Here is a 22,312-nt window from a genome sequence, read left to right as displayed (position 1 = left end):
GCCTTCAAAGTATTAGAATTATTGGTGTGCATCATATATCTCCCTTGTAATTGCTCATCTCAAAAGAACAAAATATTGTATCTGTGAATATCTGAAAATGCTACGTAAGAGAATATCAACTTTAAATCAACTAATGGACTAGAAAATACCCATATTAGTTACACACATATTTATCATGCAAGAATCTAACCACTTCTCAATAATTATCTACCTTCATTGAATGGAAACTTTCATGACTAGAGTTGTCATAGTTTTCACCTTTTAAGAGCAAGTAAAAAAGTCATGAGAAATATCCTAGATATGGGCAAAAGACCAGAAAAGAACAACTTCTAAGAAGTATGTTTAAATAGGCAGTAGAAATGAAAGATGGTTATTGCATCCTTTAAAATCTGTTCAGCCAGCACATTTGCTACACTGGCAACAATGCTAACCTATCTGTGAAAATGAGTTCTGGAGTTGTAGATAAAAGCAGTAAGGAATGTAATTTTAGGTAACTTTGTCAAGCATTTTTTCAACTCAGAGACACTGCCGATGTTACTCCCTCTGCCAAGAAAACTCTACCCTCAGATATCTGACTGGCTTGTCCTTCAATTTTTTTCAGGCATTTCTACTTTAAATCCTCTGACTTCTCCAGTAAGAATGTTAGTTTCAAAAGGACCTTGATTTCATTCTATTTTTCACAGTGTTGTAATTTCTAACACATAAGAAGCACCAGGAATATGGTAGACAATAATTTTGAGTTAATAAGCACAAATTTATAAATACCCATGCAGACAATAAAGATGATGATTCATTTTTTCCAGTGCAATAAGATTCTACTGATATATTTAGCTGGTTGTCTCCTGATTTATCTCACATAAATAAAATTGATGCACAAGTAGTTGTATATACATGAAATAATCTAGAAATAAGGCAAAGGAATATTGGAGTATACCTATCATATATTATGTACTTACTTATTTTCTAAATATGTCTGGAAATAGGACCGGAAGATGCTAGTTTTTAAAAAAACTATGTGTATGGGTGTTGGTGTGCACTATGTTCATGGAGTGCCTAAGGATGCCAGAAGATGATGCAGAAGCACCTGCAATTGGCGTGACATATATTTGTGAGCTGCCATGTGGGTGCTGGGAAGCAAATCCAGGTATTCTAGAAGAGCAGTCAGTGCTGTTAACTACTTAATTACCCCCAAGATGTTATCTTGTTATTCTTAATAATAAGCTGGCTAATGAACATGAAAGCATAATTTGAAAAATCTTGTGATAGCTATTCTTCTTAGGTTGAGAATGCTGTAAGTGACTCGAGCTTGACATGGCCTCTTGCATTCAGTAGTGATGCCAGAAACTTGGGTAGGATAAAATGAGAAGTTTGGGAGGAAGATCTAGTCACTTCAATCTATATCAGCAATGTCATAGTAGACAGAATAGTCCTAAATGGGAGAAGTCTGTCATTTGCTAACTGCGACTATTTCTCTGGTAGAAACAAAACACATGTTAACTAAATGCCACTCAGTTTTTCTCCTGAATTCATGATCATGAGTTGCTTTTTACGGGCTTAATTACAGTCAGCTGGCTGATTTCTGGCTTTTAAACTGTGAGCATGTGGAGAACTGTCTTTTCAGGGCTGCTGTCAGGGCCAGCTGAGCAGCCTCAGGTTTATACCTGAGAGGGGGAGTGTGGAAAGGAAGGCCAGCTATAGACAGTAAAGGAAAGACAGAGACACCGGATAGTGTTAGGAGGGCAGATTCAGTTAATACCGAATTACCACGAGTTTATTTTTCACCATTCTTATATACCTTAACCAAAAGAGGGAACATGGTACCACGTATATAGAGCAAACAGACTCTTTTCTCTAAGGGTTCAGTAACCACACCTGAGATTCAACTTCTTGTTCCCTGGCCTTGAGGGTCAGCAGTAACCATACCTCACACCAGGTCTGTTGTTATTTAGATAAGACAGCCAAGGCCAAGATCCAACATTCTACTGTAGCCACACCTTTGACCTTTAAGTCTTATGACTTGCTGAGGACAGTTTTGAACTCTCTGTCCTTGAGCCAAGATGGAGTGCAGCCATCTTATAGGCACCTACACAAGCAAAATCAGTACCAATTTCTTATCTCCCACATGAAACTCCATCATAGTCTTCCAGAAGCACTTTTTCTTCCTAGATTGTGTATAATCACCAAACAAAATCTTGCTAGTTGGATGTTAAAAATGATAGGCCTTCTTGCCCCTTTTGGTCATTAAAGGATTGTATGGAGAATATCCCATCTTTTCCTATCTGCATTGAACAAAATAATATCCGAGTCATAATTATAATTTCATTTCATTAAATCTCTAAGATTGCAAAAAGTTTTAGAGAAGTTAGCTTCCTTTGACATGTACTTATTAATAGCAAAGAAATGAAATGGGTAGATTGACCACTGATTTCTTGTTTGATTTAGGTGATTGAAAACTACTAGTTATGGAAAACAAAGGCCAGGTTTGAGTCACTATTTGTTGGTGTAGATTCTCTCTCAAATTTTAATTTCAATATTATGCTCCAAGTCCTTTCATGAAGGAGCTGACTATAACACAAAAATCAAGTACTGTGAATGTTTTTCCCATGCTGATAACTGTTGTGCCCAAGTTGCAAAGATCCCCAGAGATCACCAGGAAGACAGATCCACCAAACTGCAAAAGCAAGGTTTTATTGTTCATCCAACCATGACAGGAACCTTGGCCAGCAAGCTCATCAGCCTACAGAGGGAGTGACATTCCCTGTCGACTGCTAGGTTTTGGTTTTATAGACAAAAGTTACAGGATTACATCAGTAGGTATGGGTTGGTTTTTGATTGGTTGACATTTGGGAACAATTAAGAGAATTTCTCAAAGTCATATTTTGCCATGAAATACCTGTGTATCAATTATTCTCATTGGTCGTTGCTGAGAAGGAACATTATGTCGTTTCTATATCTTTTTCTTGTAACTTGCAGATGGCCTGTTGTTCATAGATACCAATAGTTTTCAGAACTGTATTCTGGAGACTACAGGGGAAGTTTTGATTTCCCCTGGAGTTTCTTTTGTAGCCAACAGTTCTCAGGAACCAAGTATGTAGGAGGCTAAGGTGGGAGGTCTGGAGTTTCTTTGTGTCTTGTGCTTAGTCAGAGGCCTACATGTCCTTTCTGTATCCTGTCATGACTGCCAAAGCAGGGGGCTGAGTGAGGGTCTGGTTCCTTTATTTCTAAATTATTAGAAGTGAAGCCTTTGAGTTTAGTTTACCCCTTTCAATAGTTAAATGTTATGGGCCCCCAAATGACAAATGCAAAATCTGAGTCTCAGAAAATTACCCAAGAGCATACACCTAGAAACATACCTGGGAATCTAGCTTATATTCTTAGCTCTTAGATAAGACTGCATTGTATAATTTTTGATATATCATGCTCACACTCTGCCATACATAAGTTGGGATTCTTTCATTAACATCTCTTAATACAATGAGATGTTGGAAATTAATGTCTAGTTCTAGGAAATGCAGTAGTTGACTGATCCTCAAATCAGCGTAATACAGGACGAGAAGACAATCTGTCGAATAGCTCAGCTTTTCTTTTTGTTTGGTATGCGTGTGGGATCTGGGTTTGGATGTGTATATGTTGTGTATGCATGTCAATGTGCTGGTGAGCATTCACCCAGATGAGTACACAAAAATAGACAGGTAGACCAATGGAATCGAATTGAAAACCCTGAGATTAATCCACAAACCTATGAACAACTGATACTCGACAAAGAAGCTAAAATTATACAATGGAAAAAAAATAGCATCTTCAACAAATGGTGCTGGCATAACTGGATATTGGCGTGTAGAAGACTGAAGATAGATCCATGTCTATTTCCATGCACAAAACTTAAGTCTAAATGGATCAAAGACCTCAAAATAAATCCATCCACACTGAACCTGTTAGAAGAGAAAGTAGGAGGTACTCTTTGAACAAATTGGTACAGGAGACTGCTTCCTGAACATAACACCAGTAGCACAAACACTGAGATCAACAATTAATAAATGGTACCTCCTGAAACTAAGAAGCTTCTGTAAGGCAAAGGACACAGTCAGCAAGACAAAAAGGCACCCCACAGATCAGGAAAAGATATTCACTAACCCCACATTTGACAGAGGGCTGATCTCCAAAATTCACAAAGAACTCAAGAAGCAAGTCTCCAAAACACCAAAGGATCCGATTAAAAAGTGGGGGACTGAACTAAATAGAGAATTCTCAATAGAGGGGTCTAAAATGGCTGAGAGACACTTGAGAAAGTGCTCAACATCCTTAGCCATTAGGGAAATGCAAATCAAAGCAACTCTGAGATATCATCTTACTCCTTTCAGTGTAGGCTAAAATCAAAAACACCAATCATAGTTTGTGCTGGAGAGGATGTGGAGAAAGTGGAACACTCCTTCACTGCTGGTGGGAGTGCCAACTCATACAGCCACTACGGAAATAAGTATGGAGATTCCTCAGGAAAATGGGACTTAGTCTACCACAAGACAGAGCAATTCCATCCACTCTTAGGCATATACCCAAAAGACTCCCATTCACACAACAAAGATGTCTGTTACACTATGTTCATAGCAGCGTTATATGTAATAGCTAGATCCTGGAAACAACCTAGATGCCCCACAACTGAATAGTGGATAGAGAAAATGTGGTACATTTACACAATGGAGTACTACTCAGCGGAAAAAGACAATGGAATCTTGAAATTTGCAGGCAAATGGATGGCACTAGAGAGAAACATCCTGAGTGAGGTTACCCGGTCACAAAAAGACAAACATGGTATGTACTCACTCATATATGGATTTTAGATATGGATCAGGGGAGTGTCAGCCTACAATCCAGGGCCAGTGATTCTGGGAAACAGGGAGGTTCCCAAGAGATATTTGCATGATACCCCAGAGAAGTGGAATGAGGCAAGATATCCTGAGTAGATTGGGAACATCGGGGGAGGGGAGAGGGACCCAGGAAAGAGAGGGGGATAAGAGGAGGGGAGAAGGCATGGGGGAACAGGAAGGTTGAGTCGAGGTAAGACTAGAGGAGAGCAGGATGAGAGATACCATAATAGATGTTTGAGGAGAGAGCTGACAGTAGTGCAATTTCCAGAGATCTACAAGGATAAAACCATCTGCCAAACTAAGCAATAGTGGAGAGACTACCTTAATAGCCCTTCCTTGATGATAAGGTTGATGACTGCCCTATATGCCATCCTAGAACCTTCATCCAGTGACTGATGGAATCAGAGACAGCTAAACACTCAACTGAACTCCCGGAACCCAGTGACAGAGATGGAGGAGTGATGAGCAAAGGGGTCAATACCATGATGGTGAAACCCACAAAGACAACTGACTGGATAAGGGGGAGCTCTTGAATCTCAGACTGATGGCTGAGAGGCCAACAGGGGACTGATCCAGACTCCATAAATGTAGTATCAGTGAGGAAGCCACAGAAATCTCTGGGGCCTTGGGTAGTAGATTAGTCTTTACCATGGTGTATGAATGATCTTTGGGAGCCCATTCCAAATAGAGGGATACTCTCTCAGCCTGGACACATGGGGAAGGGCCTAGGTCCTGCCCTGGATGAAATGACAGACTTTGGAGATGCCCCCCCAAGGAGGGCCTCACCCTCCCTGGGAAATGATGTGGGGATTGGGTGGGGGGTTGGGGGGGCTGGTGGAGGTATAAGGGAGGAGGGGTGGGAGAGGGAGCTGGGATTGACATGTGAAGCATTCATGTTTCTAATTTAAATAAAAACATATATTAAGGGGAAAAATCCCAAGAAATTTTAATAGTAGAACAAAGTAACTGAAAATTTTCTCCACTCCTATAAGCCTCTCGAAGACGCAGCAATGCAAATCAGACCAAATCCAACTGAATTAGAAAACGCTCACGTTTAATGGATGCAACGCTCCTGCATGGCCTTCCAGCCCCCCAGAGAGGAGACTGGAAAGAGAGTCCAGAAAACCACAGGTCTGTTTTCTGAGTGGAGTTTAAATACCCTGTGGGAGTAACCTTGAGCATCTCTGGGGGGAGGGGTCATCATTTGTCGAACTTTCTGAGATGCAGTATGGTTTGGAGAGTGATACGAGAGGGGGCTTGGGTGGAACTTCCACCATAACATCCCAGACTCTTTGGGTGTATGGATGCCAGGGCTGGAGTGGAGCTTCCACCATAACAGTAACTAAACTTTTCCTGCCCAATCTTAAGAGTTGCTATAACGCTACAATAATTAAGTTAGGCAGTACAGAGAGATGTCGCCACATATAAACACTGGATTTTTGACAAATGTGTGCACTCAATGGAAAAAGAAAAGTCTTTCCAACAAATGATGCTGTATCATTTTGGATAGCCACATGTGGCAAAATTAACAACAGACTTTACAATAAATCATACACAAAAACAATCTTGAAACAGTCATACACTAAATGAAAGCCTACTAGTATAAAACTATAAGAAGAAAATAATTATATAGGGAAAAATGAAACCAGACAAAATGAGTTTTGTAAACATGGAAAACTCCTGAGCCAGGGATATAGCTTAATTGGTAGAGTGTTTGCCTAGCATGCAAGAAGCCCTGGAGTCTTAGGGATTCTATTGCTGTGATGAACATCATGACCATGGCAGCACTTATAAAGGAAAAACATTTAATTGGGTCTGGCTTATAGTTTCAGAGGTTTAGTCCATTGCCATCATGATGCTAAGCAGGGAGACATGGTGTTGAAGAAGTAGCCAAGAGTTCTACATCTGGACCCACAGGCATCAGGAAGAAAGATTGCCACATTGGGTCTGGCCTAGGTATCTGGGACTGAAAGCCTGCCTGCCCCCAGTGACATACCTTCTCCAATAGCATCACACTTACTCCAATAAGGCCATTTCTCCCAGTAGTTCCAGTCTCTATGAGCCTATCGGGACCATTTTCTTTCAAACCACCTCATTCCACCCCATGGCCCCCAAAGACTTGAAGCCATAAAATAATGCAAAACTGCATTCAATCCAACTTTAAAAGTCTCCATAGTCTATCACAGTCTTAGCACTGTTTAAAAATCCAAAGTTCAGTCTCTTCTGAGATTCATGCAATCTCTTAACTGTAGTCCCTATGAAACCAAAATCAAAATCAAAATCAAAAAGCAGATCGCACCTGGGATTGAGTCTCGGCATTGAATAAACTGATATAATGGCACACTCCTTTCAAGGCAAGCGAATCAGAATTTGAAGGCCATTCTTGGGTACATTACAAGTCTGGAATTAATGAGAACCTGGCTCAAATTTAAAACAAAACAAAAACTAGTAAACCAAACAAAAATTGGGACTGGAAGACGACTGAGTGATTCAAGTGCTTCTTCCTTCACAAGCAAGAGGCCCACGGGATTTCAGCTCTCTAGTACCCACAGAAATGCCCAGGTACTCCGACAGCCCACTTGTAATTCAGCCTCAGAAAGTGCCAATAGAGGATCTAGCTAGCAAGCTGACTAGCAAGAAAAGCCATATTGGTGAGATCTGGGTTTGATTGAGAGGCTCCCTTAAAAGAACAAGGTAGAAGAGTAATCAATGAAGATCCCTGATATCAGCCTTGCACTTCTACATGCACAGTCCCACACTTACACTCATACATGCATGTGCACTCACACACATATGAACATACATTACCACAGATGCACACACACAAAAGAAGAAACAGCAAAAAAAATACAAAGGAACAACAACAAGCAAATCTAAACTAAACCAACCAAACAAAAAGCAGAGCAGTGAAAATATAAAACTATTGCCCTTTAAATGAGACCAGTAAGTAAATAAAGGGAAAAGTAAGCCTGAGAGAAAATTAATAACATATACATCAGACAAAGTATTTGAATCAAGTTTAAAATTAACTCTTGTCACTCAGTAATAGTAAAATAAATTATCCAAAAAGAAGTAAGGAAAATTTGATTGTGTCTTGGTGAGAAAGCACTTGTCCAGACTGTATGATAGTTTTTGACTCTCCTCCCAATAATAGGAAAGTAAGCAAGGTATTTGAACAGTTATTCCACAAAAGAAGCCAATATACATGGTTAATTAGATATTAGCTATATTTAAAATATGATATTTTAGTCACCAGAACAATTAATATATATATATTATTTAGATTGGTTAAATAAATAATAAAAAAGTAATTTGATCACATTAAGCATGTGTGAACATGTGGAGAAATTGCAATTTTCCTCCTCTTCTGATTGGATTATAAAGTGGTAATGCTACCTAGGAGAACAGGTTTTAAAAAACTAAACAGGCAATGTCTTTATAATGTAGTCATTTTATTTCTATGCATTTGTCCACAAAAATGCAAAGATAAGTATGTAAAAATTGTGCATGTTTATGTAAACCTTATTTGTAAGACACAAAAATTTTAAAAGTACTTCAATGCTTATCAACACATGAATGGGTAAAAATATTTGCCATATCATGGGACACTATTCTGGAACAGAAAAATACATATTATCAGATTCATTATCATTATTTGTGATGAAGGATGCTTTATGACAGAATTTATAAAAAGTACTACAAAACATATTTATTATCATCACCCAGAAGGTAGGATTTCAACCCAAATTTTTGTGAGGACACAAGCACTGCTTTAAATATTCCTTCAAAGATCTCTCCATTTTCTGTAATTTTCCGATGGCAGTAAGTGTTGCTTGAATTGACTGTCATCTTGATAGGATCTAGGAGAAAGACCTCCTTGCAAGTCTTTAACAGGCCTTTTAGACTAGTTGGATCAATGTGAGAAAACCCATTCAGAATGCCAAACTTAAAAGAGTTGAGAGTAAGATGAGTATCAGCATCTGTCACTCTCTGTTTTTTCCTGATGGCAAACAGAGTATCACTGTCTCAAGGTCCCGCCACCATGACTACCTGACTCTACCCTTGAAGTAATAGTCAAAATAAATCCTTCCTTTCTTCCTTTTTTCTGTTGGTTTTATCAGGCATTTTGTTACAGCAACAAGACATATACTAATACAACTGCTTTGTTACATAGGCATGATTCTCCTGTTTCGGAAGATTTCATCACACATTCCTCTCATTGATTACTGGGCGATTTATCTCAAGTCTTACTCCACAACATAAAAGCATGCACATTTTTTAAGAAACCCAAATCTACAAAATGAACACATAAAAGATGGATAAGGATGAATTTGATGATCTTTTGTTGCATTTTTATTGGTTTCATAAATTATCTATGTTCTTCTTTTCAAAGACTTTCTACAGACAGTTGATGCTATCTATTTGACACTTTAAAAAGACAGAAGAGGCTGGGCGCTGGTGCCTCAGACCTTTAATCCCAGCACTCAGGAGGCAGAAGCAGGCGGATCTCTGTGAGTTCGAAGCCAGCCTCATCTACAGAGTGAGTTCCAGGACAGCCTCCAATGCCACAGAGAAACTGTGTCTCAAAAAACAAAACAACAAGCAAACAAAACAAAACAAAAGACAGACTACAGCACCAACCAATATTAAAGAATTTTGACCCTCAGATAAGATGTATAAATTAATGGAACTATTCACTGGGATAATCCAGTTTTCTGATCTGGCTTTTCTTAACTTTTTCCCCCCAGGAAATCCTGTCCTCCACTTTTGCAGAAACCTCTAGAAAAAAACTTTCCTTTAAGTTTAAACAATGACATCATGGTCCCTGAACTTTGTTTTAAACACCAAACAAAGTACCAGGAAATGGGTTATTATTTTTTTTGTGTGATATTGTGGGGTGAATAAATGGTCCCACAAGTGTTAAATTAGTACTCTACCACAGAGATACACACCTCCAGCCCTAGATGGAACTTTCATCTAGCTCAAAACCAAGAGCACAGTGGACCTATTTCACGACTTTTACCGCTCTGAGAACATTATGTTCTTATCCCATTAAAGGGACAAGGTTCTTTTAAGTACTGAACAAACCATATTTTGAATCCAAACGTTTTTTTTCTTCCATAATCTCTGCACTCATCCCTTGCCTTTTTCACAACCCTGATGAAGGGGCTTCTGTTTTCCTTCTCTGGATGGAATCATGTTCTGATTCCTCCCACATTCTTAGCTTTAAAAAAAGAACAGGTTAAGTGGGAGTTTGCTGATTGCTGATTGTTTGGACAGGCTCAAGTACTGTTTTCAAAAGTACTAAAGAAACATTTATGAACCTCAATCTGCAAGCCTTTGTTAATTGTCCATAGCTTATCATTGTGCATTTTCTGACCAGACTACTATCTTTTTTCTCTTGGCAAATGACAGGTGATTACAGTGCATGATCATTAATTCACATCTATTGGCAATAAATATAGGCTGTAAAAATTTCCAAACAATATTCTATGTAGCTACTGGAGTGAGAAGACAAGACCCCTTAACTGGCAGTTGATAAGACGAAGGCTGTGGACACAACCCTTCCACAAACTGGTTCTGAGGCTGTAAGTAAATCATTTTCCTGTCCAGTTCCCTTATCTGTGAAATCAAAGTTTGAACAGATTAAACATCCCTCAAAGACCTGAAGCACAGAGCAACCAATTGAACATCCCAGGCAAAGGCTTTTTGAATAGGACATCAACAGTCCAGAAGTAATACAAATGGGGCTGAATTAAATAACTTTCTGTGGTGTAAAAAGAAACAACAGAGTCCAGAGAAAACCAAGTAGGAAGTATTTGCAAGCTATTCATGTAACAGGACATTAATATCCAGAACATATAAAGAGCTAAAAACCAAGTTGCTGGGTTTGGCAGCACAGTCCTGTAACACCTGGTACTTATGAGGCTGAAGTGGGAGGATTCTGAGTTCAAGCCTTATTTGGGGTGCAGAGTGAATTCAGTGCCACCCTGGGCAGCTTACTGATAACCTGTCTCAAAAGTAAAAATAGAACGAGGTGTGGAGACCAAGCTTTGCAGTAAAACACTTGTGCAGCTGTCCCCCAGTGTTCTCCATCTCTCTCTCTCTCTCTCTCTCTCTCTCTCTCTCTCTCTCTCTCTCTCTCTCTCTCTCTCTCTCTCTCTCTCCCTCTCTCTCTCAATAAAAAAGAAACAAAAAATAAAGTAGAAGTTTTATTATCTTATTATTTGTGGTAAAGAATGAAAGGAGGGAAGGGATGAGAGATAAGCTTGTGTGATGTACATGTGTGAAGTTCATTATTTGTGTAAGAAATATACACTAGAATTCTTTGAAGTGCTGGGGAGTGAAGTCAAGGACTCATGCATGCTTGAAAATGCTATATTCTCAGCCCTTAGAAATACATCTGAAGGGGCTGGGAAAACAGTAGTTATGAGCACTTGCAGAGTTTGCAGAAGACCTGAGTTTAATTTCCAGCACCTACATGTGGCTCAGGACCATGTGAAAACTTCTTTTAACAAGTACCAGGAACATACGCAGTGCACATATATGTATGCAGGCAAAAAGCTCACACATATTTAAGAAATAAAAAGAAACACGTTTAAGGGTTATTTTTCTGCCGATGAAATTGTTTGCCCAAACAATTCTTTGCACTAATGGGGGACAGAGTTCATTTTTTGATGTTGGAAGTTAACCCCAGGGCTTTGCACATACCAGGCAGAAGAGTTCTACCACTAGATAAACCTCAAACATCCAGACTCTGATTTTAACTCCTTTTTATGATGTATAAACATTTTCCCCATGAGCTATAATGGGTGGTAATTCGTACCTTGAATAATACTGGACTGAAGAGTCTTTTAAGAGTTTATTAAAAACATTAAAACATTACCTCCTTCCTTCCTGTCTTCTCTCCAACCCTTCCTTCCACCCATGCCCCTCCTTCCCAAATTGATAGACTCTTTTTGGTTATTACTATTATTTTTTGTCTCAGTGTTCTATTAAAGTGTCTGTTGCATATGTAAGCGGAGAAATGTAACTTCACTTCTGTTATAATTCTTTGAATTTCCTCAGCTTGTGTCAGTTAAAAATTAAATATTCTGCAGTTCAAAGAGAGGGAGCCATACAAAATGTTCCAGGCTAAATTCACCTGGTAATACCTACAGCATAAAGATAGCCTGGAGAGGTAGCTTCTCTCAATTCCAGGGTTCTCATGGACAAAGGGGAGATATCAGACTGTATAGGTTTTTGTAAGGAAAAAAGTGAGATCTTAGATGTTAAAAGTGTTGATAAGGGCTGGGGACATTGGTGGCTCACACCTTTAATCCCAGCACTCCAGAGGCAGAGGCAGGCGGATCTCTGTGAGTTCAAGGCCAGTCTGGCCTACTGAGGGAGTTCTAGGACAGCCTCCAAAGTAATACAGAGAAAAACAAAAAAAAGCACTGATAAAGGTAAAGAACTAACAGTAGATCATTCAAGATGGATATTTCCCTCAGCCATACTTGGACTCACACAGCGACTACCCTCCAGTTTGTCATAACCCCTTCTATTACTGTATGGATGTAAGGCCTCGTACTTTTAAAATATTGTTCCTAATAAATTAGATATTCATCCTGCATTTGTCTATGCTTAATCTATGATATATACACAACAATAGCACTTTGGAGTACCTCAAAATTACCAAGGGATCTTGTTAGAATGGAGGTTTTGGAAGTCTCCATACATTATGAGTGTGGAGAAGGGCCAGAGGTCTCATATTTAAAACACTTTCCTAAGGTGTTTTCATAAAGAGACTAGACTCACATCCTTTGAAAATCACTAGACATACATTGTTAGAATATTAGATAATGAATCAAATGTATGGCTGTTCCTTACTGATTAACTGAGAACATGAAAAAAGGGAATTGCCAGTGACAACAGATTTGAGTCCAAGTAGCTGGAAGAGTTAAGACCCTATGATGGAAATGTAAGGACAGGGTAAAAGAACATGGCTGAGCATATACTGCCTTTTAAATTGCTTTATTAATTTCAAATCATGAAAAAGATTTCTTCTTAAAATTTATTAAATTGTCATGCTGATAGGAATGTATAGAATTAAATGCAACAATCAAACTGCAAACACCAAAGTTTGCAGAAAAAGTGCCTCACTAAATACAAGCTTGTAAAACACTAGCCACTTTCTGAGCTCAGAGAAAAGCTTGCATTTTAAGGTATGAGGCAAAAGTCGTAGTGATTATCAGGTTCTGGTGTTTGGAGACGCCCATAAGGCCTCATCTGCTGCTCCTTAGTCTTTCTCTTGCTTTCCATCACCTGCCCTACAAACTTTCCAACACCCTCTCCCGCTTCATTGTGATTAACATGTCTATTTGGTATGGCCCATAGAAAGTTAGGCACAAGTCGCCTGACTCGTCCCCTTCTGACATTTCCTCCAGGCTTCTTGTTTTCAACCTTGTCCAAGCTGTGGGATTCTTCTTCACTTTGCTGGGAGGCCTTCCTTGCCTCATCCTTTTCGTCATTCTTCACAGCGACATTTTTCATGACTTGTTGCTCTTTGGACGCCATTACTCCTAGGAAAGAAGATGGATAGGATCGATTTCTTCATAGACTGCTCAATCAAGACATAGAACAGAGAGAGGCACAGGCCTGGGCCTGAACCCCTCCCACCCCAAAGTATATCATTTCCTCTGTGAACCCTTTTCTAAGATCCTACAGGTGCAAAATATAGCAGCCGGGAATGGGCGAAGAAGACAGATGTAGAGGAAACAGCTGGGCTCTAGGATGTCCGACCCAGTTTTGCACAAGTCCCAGTTCCCCTTCTCGAGCCTCCAGCCCTGTCCCAGTACCCACCTGGGCCTCTCCTCGCCTTCTCCTCCTCCAGGACACGCTCGCTCAGCACCAGGTGCGCTGCGAAGCTGGCCTCCTGGGACCTGCGAACAAACCAGGCAGGAGGGTGGTGGGTGGCTGGGATGATTAGAGAGAGGGAGGGAGGGAAGGAGAGGGAGGACCCGCGGCCGCGCTGCCCTGGGTGCCCCCGCCCAGGCTCTTCCCGCCGCCACAGCCGCCCCCGCCCCAGCGACCACCCCTGGGCACCCGGGATGCAGGAGAGCGGGGGTGGAGTGGGGTGGGGTGGGGCTGGGGGGCTGTGGGAAGCTGTCGCCGGGCTCATGCTCCTTCTCCCTGAGGGTCTCCCCCGGGCCCGCCCCCGGCCGCGCCGCCGTGCACACGGGGACAGGGACGGCCACCTGCTGCCTCGGCCTGCGCTGCGACAGCCGGGCTGGGGGCCGCCGCACCCGACGACCACGACGACGCCGCCGATGGGCTCCGCAGCCCGGGCGCTGCCTCCCTCACCTGCTCCGCCCTGCTTTCCGCGCTGCCCGGGCCCGCGCTCTGCGCCACCAGGAGCTGCGCCACCAGGAACAGGTGCCTCGGCCAGGGATGGCGGGCAGGAGGGAGTGAGCCAGGGCAGGTCGGTCCCCAGACCCAGAGAGGGGTGTGAGCCTGCGTGGGCTAGTCACGTGAGACCCGCATCGCAAGCCAAAGCTCCGCCCCCGGCCCCTCCCCCGCCCTGAGTGTCTTTTCAGGGAAAGCCCAGGTCCCCTCCTCATCCCAGGTCCCTATGACATCTCCAGCCCGGGCCCTGTCACTCTGAGGTGCAGGCGTTTCTTGTCTGACAGGGAAGAGCGGTGTGCTCGCAAGGGGCTGTTATCCATCCCCAGATCTCTGGGAGATTGATTTTCCCTCTCTTCTGTTTTCAGAGGGTCACTCTTGTGTGCCCTCTGCTTCAAAACCTGGATTTTTGTCTCAGAATTCAAATGGAGGTAAAGGCTGGTAGGATAGCTCAGTGGTTAAAGTGTAAACTTGTGTAAACACAGAACACGTGTAAATGTCTTGTGGGAAGAAGCCTGTAATTCCAACTTCAGAAGGCAGAGAGGGAGCCCACAGAGCAAGTTTCCTAGCCGGAATGTATGGGAGCTCCGGCTTTGACTAAGACGTCCTTCCAGAATGAATACTGTAGAAGACCAATGGAAGATGATTTGCACAGGCATGAGGGGACCCCGCCCCCAATGTGTCAACGTGCAAAGACTAAGCACACCACGCACATAAGAAGTGAAGGACAATAATTTAAATGGAAGCAAAGACAATAGTAAAAAATTAATGCAATATTTAAAAAAATAAAATCGGCACAGAAGTATTTATGAGCAAGATGTCAAAAACTTAAACACAAACATCGGCTTCACACATTCCACTTCAAATTGTAGTTCTTTCTGCCACCATACAGAAATTCGGTAGGCAATCAGAAATTAAATGAAGGTGGATTTTAAAATTTTTTCCTTTTCCTTTCTTTCTTTTTTTCCCCCCCAAGACCTAATTTTTCTTAATACTTAGTGTGAACTCACTCTGTAGACCAGACTGACCTCAAGCTCACCGAAATCCATTTGCTTCTGCCTACCAAGTACAGGGATTAAAAGTGTGTGCCACCAACACCTGGCAATAGAGTTTATTTTTACATTAACTTTATTTTGATTTTCTACTATGGCAAATTGCCAGTATATTAAAAGTATAGAAGGATAGTGTGGAAACAAGGACTCGTTGCCTAGCTTCTACAGTTAAACCTTGGCCATTATTTTTCCTTTTTTTTCTTTCTTTCTTTTTTGTTTTGTTTTGTTTTTGAGTCAGGGTTTCTCTGTGTAGCTTTGGAGCCTAGCCTGTACTTGCTCTGCAAACCAGGTTGGCCTTGTCACAGAGATCCGCCTGCCTCTGTCTCCCGAGTGCTGCAATTCTTCGTAAATCCTGGCTATTAGCCCCTTGTCTGCAGTGTTGCTTCAGTCTGTCAATGAAGCTTCCTTCTGAGCTTCTTATTTGACATATTGAACTTTCTAATTTCCTGTATCATTTCAATTTGGCTTTTCTTAAGTATTTCTATTTCCTTATTGAACTTACTATTCTTATTTTTGCTTTACTTAGCCATCTCTATTCTCTTGGAATTCAGTTAGGAATTTATTTGGGTTCTCTGTGAACTGTTTAGATATTTATATTCATTCTTGTGAGATATTTATTTTGAATTTCATCTAAGGCCGTGTCATAATTTGTTGTTACTCTGAGATTGGTAAGTTTTTGGAGGACACATGGTGTCTTGGGTTTTAATATTATTTGTAATTTTGTTATTGTTTTTTTGTGATAGGTTTTCTGTGTGAGGTCTTGGCTGTCCTGGAGCTCACTCTGTAGACCAGGTAGGCCTTGAACAGAGATGCCATGCTTCTGCCTCCCAAGTACTGGAATTAAAGGCGTGCACTACCACTTTCTGATTTATTTATGATTTTTGTGTTAGAATTTACACATCTAGAAAAGTTTGTTGGTTGAGTTATCTTAATTCTTTCTTTAGTAGAGGTGTCTGTAATATTCAGTTGTCATAGGGTTGAGGTCTCATTTTCCAATGTTAGACTGATAAATATGGTGGATTACACAGTGGATTTGAGGTCAGCCTGGTTTGCATAGTAGGACCCTGACTCAAGAAGGAAGAGAAAATGAAGAGGAGGAGGAGTATTATTGGTAGTCAGGATCGTAGTCTTGCATTTCTTCAAACAGTTAAACAGGGAGTTCCCGCGTGTCTCATCAATTATAGTATGTACAGATCTGTCCTACCTTGCTTTCTGTTATATTGATAAAACATTATGACCAAAACAACTCGGGGGAAAGAAGGGTTAATTTCAGTTTACATGTCCAGGTAATGGTCTACTACCAAGAGATGTCAGGGAAGGAACTCAAATCAGAGATCTGGAGCAGAAATCATGAAGGAAAACGTCTTACTGGCTTGCTACTTGGTTCATGTTCTAGCTTTATTATACAGTCCATGCCCATCTGTCTAGCAATGGTGCCACCCACAGTGGGCTTGGTCATATCAATCACCCGTTAAAACAGTCTCTCAAAATCTTGACCACAGACCAAAACTGATCTGAGAAATTCTTCATTTGGGGTTTCCTCTTCAAGGGTTACTTAAATCAGCAATAAAAACCAACTGGGACAATACCCAAAATAAACAAAAAGACACATCTGCATAAAAATGTGTACATAGGTATCTGTACCATCATCATTCATAACACTAGAAACAACCCATGTGTTTGCCATTAAATGCATGGTTACATAAGACACAATGTAATCTTCACAATTTGTGGGATGAAGTACTGGTATGCTTGAACAGGGATGAGCAGGTGAACTAAAAGAGACCAGATGCAAAAAATTAGATGCTGTGAGCTAGGATGTAGCTCACCTGACAGACTGTTTGCCCAAGCCCTGGGTTTGATTTTGAGCACCTACTAATCTGGGAATAGTGGTGTATATCTGCAATTGCAGTACTTACTATGTGAAGGCAGGAGGATCAGGAGTTCAAGGGCATCTACAAGTAGAACTTCCACACCTTCCAACTGAAGCAGTGACATTGGAGTCTTTTACAGAATCTGGGACCATCCATCTTTGTCTTCAATGTCCAAATGGCAGTACCTTTTTTAGTGTCAGTATGACAGTATCAACCTCAGGGTAAAGAGGTGGATCCCCTTAGATCAGCAGTATTGCTTGCACAAATTCTCCTTCAGGGCAAAGTGGGGAATGCTGGTAAAGCTCTAGTCAAAAGAATTACCATTCTCGGCATTCTCTTCCTCCTTTTCATGGATCATATTGGGAAAGGAATCCAAACAGGATACAAAACCATGAAAGGGAAGAAGGAAGCAGAGGGAGTCGTCACCAGAACCCCACCCCCAGCCACCACACATTCTCTCACACAGAGACACACCTACAACAGACAGGCTCTTTAGAAGATTAGAATTTTCTAAGTCAGTTTGTTGGGCACAAACAGGGCACACACATCTCATTTTTCAAATGCTCGCATGATCTTGGTCCTAAAATGTTCCCTTTAGCAGTATACACAGCTTGAAAATGCCACTGATATAAGGTTTATAACAGCAAATGTCAGAATACACCAAACAACATAGCGTTCTTAAAATTTACTTCCATAGGTGAGGTACAAACATGTTGTAATGAAAACAAGGATGCAAGACTATTTCTTCAACATCAGATGATCAGTCACTCCAAACGTATGATGAAATAAGTGCATTCACAGAGCAACGTTGTGAAAATAGGTAAGAGTGTTTTGAGTTAACAGAAATGCACATATATCCAAATATATGTGTGAGTCAGTAGCGGGGTATTACAGATACTGTTATTTGTCACACAGAACCAGTAAAGAAACTAAATTTTTGTCACTAATATACTAATAAGTAAATTTTAGAACCTCTGCACAGTGAAATACTCAACCAGCAAAAATATAATGTGATATTTTCTTGAAAATCATTTTCCCAGAAAATTATTTTACTTATTACTTTTATTTTTAATTTTTCTCTCATACATTACACCCTGACCAAAGTTCCCCCTCCCTCCACTCCTCCCACTCCTTTCCCCAACCTGCCCCCTCCCTCAGATCTATGCTTCCTCTATTTTCCTTTAAAAAAGGGGCAGGCGTCCCAGGGATATTCACCCAACGTGGCCTATCAAGTTACAAGAAGACAATCACAAACCATTATATCAAGGCTGGTAGAGGCAACACAGTAGGAGGAAAAGGGTGCCAGGTTCAGGCAAGAGTCAGAGACATCCCCCAGTCTCACTGTTGGGAGTCTCACAGGAACAGCAAGATATACAACCATAAGGTATGTGCAGAGGACCTTCCACAGTCCCATACAGGGTCTGTGTCTGTCCATTCAGTTTCTGTGAGTCCCTATGCACCCTCCTTAGTTGATTCTGTGGGCCTTGTTTTTGTGGTATCCTCTACTCCTCCTTCTGTGGGTTTCTTGGCTCCACCTAATGTTTGGCTGTGGGACTCTGTGTCTATTCCCATCAGTTTCTGGATGATGCCCCTCTGATGACAATTAGACTAGGCACTGATCTGTAAGTATAGCAGAATATCATTAGGAATCATTTGACTTTTTTGAGAATTAGTTTAAAATGTTGTAGAAAGTATTGCTCTAGACGTGTACAATAGTGTATCCCAGTATCCAGGGAGGGATCCAATGCAGCCTGTGCTGCATAATGAATACCAGACCAATGTAGGCTACACAGACAGACTCTGCCAGGAGACCGGGAGGGGAAAGGAGAAAAGCAGACAGGAGGAGGAAGAGGGGCGGGGTGGGATGGGAGGAGAGAAGGGTGGCAAAAGGGGGAGGGGAGTGTGGGATTGAGGAGAGAAGAGAAATCAAAGAGAGGAGAAGGAGAGGCAAGGGAAAACAGTAAGGCAGTATTTATCCAGGAACTTCAAAGCATACAACATTTCATTTCATGTAAAGCTTTCTCTTTATGATTGCTTCTCTCCTTCATTCCACTAAGGGAGTTTCCAAGCAGCGATGTCTCTTGCTTCTCTGCTCTGTTCCTCTCCAGCAAAAGAAGGTCTCATCCAAACCTCATTCGAGAGATTTATTGGGAGGGAGGAATCCATGGGAGTGGCTGTCGCTGCCAAGGTGGAAAAAGGCAGCATGAACTTATATAAGGCTTATATAAGGCTTCTTGGGGTGGAGTTTTTCCAGAGTGGAGATTTTCAGGGTGAGAATTGGTCAGATTTCAATCCCTGACCTTGGATAAACTCAGAGATTGACTGGATTTTGTGCTTAGGAATTGATTGCTTTTGTACTGAGTTGGTCAGGGGTAGAGTATCTTTATTCTTTTTGGCTCTGGTTTCAGGGCCAAAGTGTGTTTCTTTGGCTCAGGTTTCAGAGCCAGGGTGTGTTTCTTTGACTCTGGTTTCAGGGCCAGGGTGTGTTTCTTTGGCTGACCCTTTTACCCTACAATGATGATAGGTCAGACTTTCTGTCAGGTGGCCCATAGTATTCCTATATACTAGGACTGTCCCCTATCCTACCTAGACTTCCTCAAAATGCTGAAGATGGATTAGCCACAGGCACTCCTTTCTACCTTCCTGCTTAGTGGTGTTCAAGCTGCAGGCCAGAACTCTATCACAAGGTGGCGCAAGCTCACTCCCATCTCTTGGAAGTTTGCATAGATCTCTCCACCTTTAAAACTAGCATGTACAAAATGATTCTAATTCTGTCTAAAAATACAAGCGGTGGAGGAATATTGCAAAAACACACCACGAAACACCAGCTAACTCTTATGCAACTTGGCAGCCAGGCACAAACAGGCATAGTGCAACCCAATGATTCTGACTGAGTGCTAGAGTGGGGTCTGGATAGCTGTTCCGTAGCATCCCGAAGAGGAGGCAGCATAGGACACAGTGGGGAAAGTATAAACTCCTGCTGAAGGATGTGGTGATAGAAAATGAACAACCTGCTCTTTAGAGTGTGCGCATCTTAAGTTATACAGAATACAGAAGAGACAGATCAGAGAATGCCAGGTAGATTTGAGGTCAATAGTAAATGGGAGCGTTTTAACATACATATGAAATATCCAAATAAGACTATTAGCACAATAAACCCTGTCACAGCATCTATTTCTCTGCAAAATGTCCACCCTTTCAATTAAAGTGTATAGCTGGTACCGCTTGGATGCCACCTCCTGGTCAAAGTGAAGACTGCAGTTGTTTTGGATCACCAGGTCACAGCAGTGGAAAAGAGGAACTTAAAGTACCTACTGGGATTAACGGAGTCAAACTTCTTGGACTTTGGAAGTTTTACACTTCTGTCTCTGCCCTTTTTCTGGGATATAAACAATCACATTTTACGATACTTCTAAACGTGAGATTGGAAGTTACTTCTGGGAACCAAAGATAGAGTTGCAACTGGGGGCTATTTTTGAGGTGCTGGAGACAGGGTCCAGTGGCTCAAAGTCTGTAATAGCAGTACTTAAGGGACTGAGGCCTGATTGATATAAGTTTAAGGCCGGTATAGGCTGCATTTTGAGTTCTAAGCCAGTCTGAACTACAGAATAAGACCCTACCTCGAAAACAAACTAACAAAGAACAAAAACCATACAGACCCACAAGCGCACAGAGCCCATTTTATTTTTCCATTTCCTTCATTTCCCTACATGAAACTGAATAAATGCTGTTATAGAAGCATGGGAGGTACATAACCTTTTGTCAGCTTGGGCAAACATATTTCCTGCTTTACATTTTACAAATACATTTTATCCTTGTTATGAATTTCAAATGCTATGAAAGCACATTTATTATTTAAAATAAATATGCCATTTCTAGACACAAAAGTAACTGTTCCTGTACGTGAGATTTATATAATCATGCATGCCTACAAACAAACTTCCAAAAGCAGAGTTACAGTAAGCATTACCACATGCACCAGGCCTTTCCCAGTTCTCAGAAAATGGCTAGGAAACAAGTAAATGTGCAATAATTAATTCCTATGACTGGCAAACTTCAGCACTGCAGCCAACTTCTGCAGCTTCACTTAACGTTTTCTACTTTCACTATCGATTACAATTTTATGATTACATTTTTTTTCGGATTTTCAAGAAAGGGTTTCACTGTGTTATGTCGCCATGGCTGTCCCAGATCTCTGTAGACCAGGTTGGCCTTGAACTTACAGAGTTTGCCTGCCTCTGCCTCCCAAGTATTAAAGGTGTGAACTACCACTGTCCGGCTATAATTACAATTTTACTATGACAGAGTTAAACTCTAAACAAATTTAGATTTATATCATTTCCTGACTCATGTTTCATTTTGTCTGCATTCTGTCATTCTTTGTCACTTAGCATTTCCCTCTTTTAGTCTCTTTTCTAAATATTATACTATAACCACATTTACACATGTTTACACATACATACATTATTGGCCAGACTGCATAGGAGCAAGAATATGATTTATTTTTCTTTCTTAGAGTGAGTCATATTGCTTAATATTACAGTTTATAATGCCACTCATTTTCTTGCAAATTTCACTTTTCTTTATAGCTGAATAATATTCCAACTTCTGTGTGTACCATTTACATTATCTGTTCATTTGTTGATTGGTATATAGGTTGTTCCCATTGCCTTGCCATCATAGATAGAGCAACAATAAATATGGCTGTGCAAATATCTCTGTGTTGGGATATGAAGGCCCTTGGGTACATGTCCAGGAGTGGAATAGATGGATCATATAATAGTTAATTTTTTGAGGAACTTCCAAACTGTTTTCCATAATGGCTGCGTTAATTTGCACCTCCACCAGCACTGAATATGGGCTCTTCTTTCCACATCCTCTCCAACATTTGTTGTCATAGTTCTTCATAATAGCCATTCTGACTGCAGTGAGGTGGGATCTCAAAGTTTTTTGTTTTGTTTTTGTTGATTTTTTGGGGGGTTTTCAAGACAGGGTTTCTCTGTGGCTTTGGAGGCTGTCCTGGAACTCGCTCTTGTAGACCAGGGTGGTCTCAAACTCACAGAGATCCGTCTACCTCTGCCTCCCGAGTGCTGGGATAAATGGTGTGTGCCACCACTACCTGTCTCAAAGCCTTTTTTAT

At 41.0% G+C, this 22,312-nt stretch overlaps 1 protein-coding gene and 1 long non-coding RNA gene across 2 annotated transcripts in view; one reads left to right on the top strand and one right to left on the bottom strand.

Moving 5' to 3' along the window:
• Nucleotides 1–11,005, top strand: part of LOC121140013 — a 32,624-nt gene extending 21,619 nt beyond the window's left edge. Inside the window, exons 2-3 of the long non-coding RNA XR_005876823.1 lie at nucleotides 5,858–5,996; nucleotides 9,259–11,005. This is a non-coding gene — a long non-coding RNA (uncharacterized LOC121140013). The remainder of the gene's footprint in view (nucleotides 1–5,857; nucleotides 5,997–9,258) is intronic.
• Nucleotides 11,006–12,862: 1,857 nt separating this feature from the next.
• Bex4 (brain expressed X-linked 4) lies at nucleotides 12,863–14,334 on the bottom strand. The gene is made up of 3 exons (XM_005076727.4): nucleotides 14,208–14,334; nucleotides 13,707–13,786; nucleotides 12,863–13,426 (listed from the first exon to the last, which is right to left on the bottom strand). Exon 3 carries the CDS (start codon nucleotides 13,419–13,421, stop codon nucleotides 13,065–13,067), a length of 357 nt encoding a protein of 118 aa, XP_005076784.1. The 5' UTR covers nucleotides 13,422–13,426; nucleotides 13,707–13,786; nucleotides 14,208–14,334; the 3' UTR covers nucleotides 12,863–13,064.
• Between the last annotated feature and the right edge of the window lie 7,978 nt (nucleotides 14,335–22,312).

Source organism: Mesocricetus auratus, unplaced genomic scaffold, assembly GCF_017639785.1.
Source record: "Mesocricetus auratus isolate SY011 unplaced genomic scaffold, BCM_Maur_2.0 Super-Scaffold_100003, whole genome shotgun sequence".
Classification (NCBI taxonomy): Eukaryota; Metazoa; Chordata; class Mammalia; order Rodentia; family Cricetidae; genus Mesocricetus; species Mesocricetus auratus.
The sequence above is the reverse complement of the archived record's forward strand: the minus strand, read 5'-3'. Positions and strand labels throughout refer to the sequence as shown.

What these genes read in the sequence shown, in the direction of transcription:
- Bex4 (XM_005076727.4), bottom strand. Translation starts at nt 13,421, where the DNA reads ATGGCGTCCAAAGAGCAACAAGTCATGAAAAATGTCGCTGTGAAGAAT.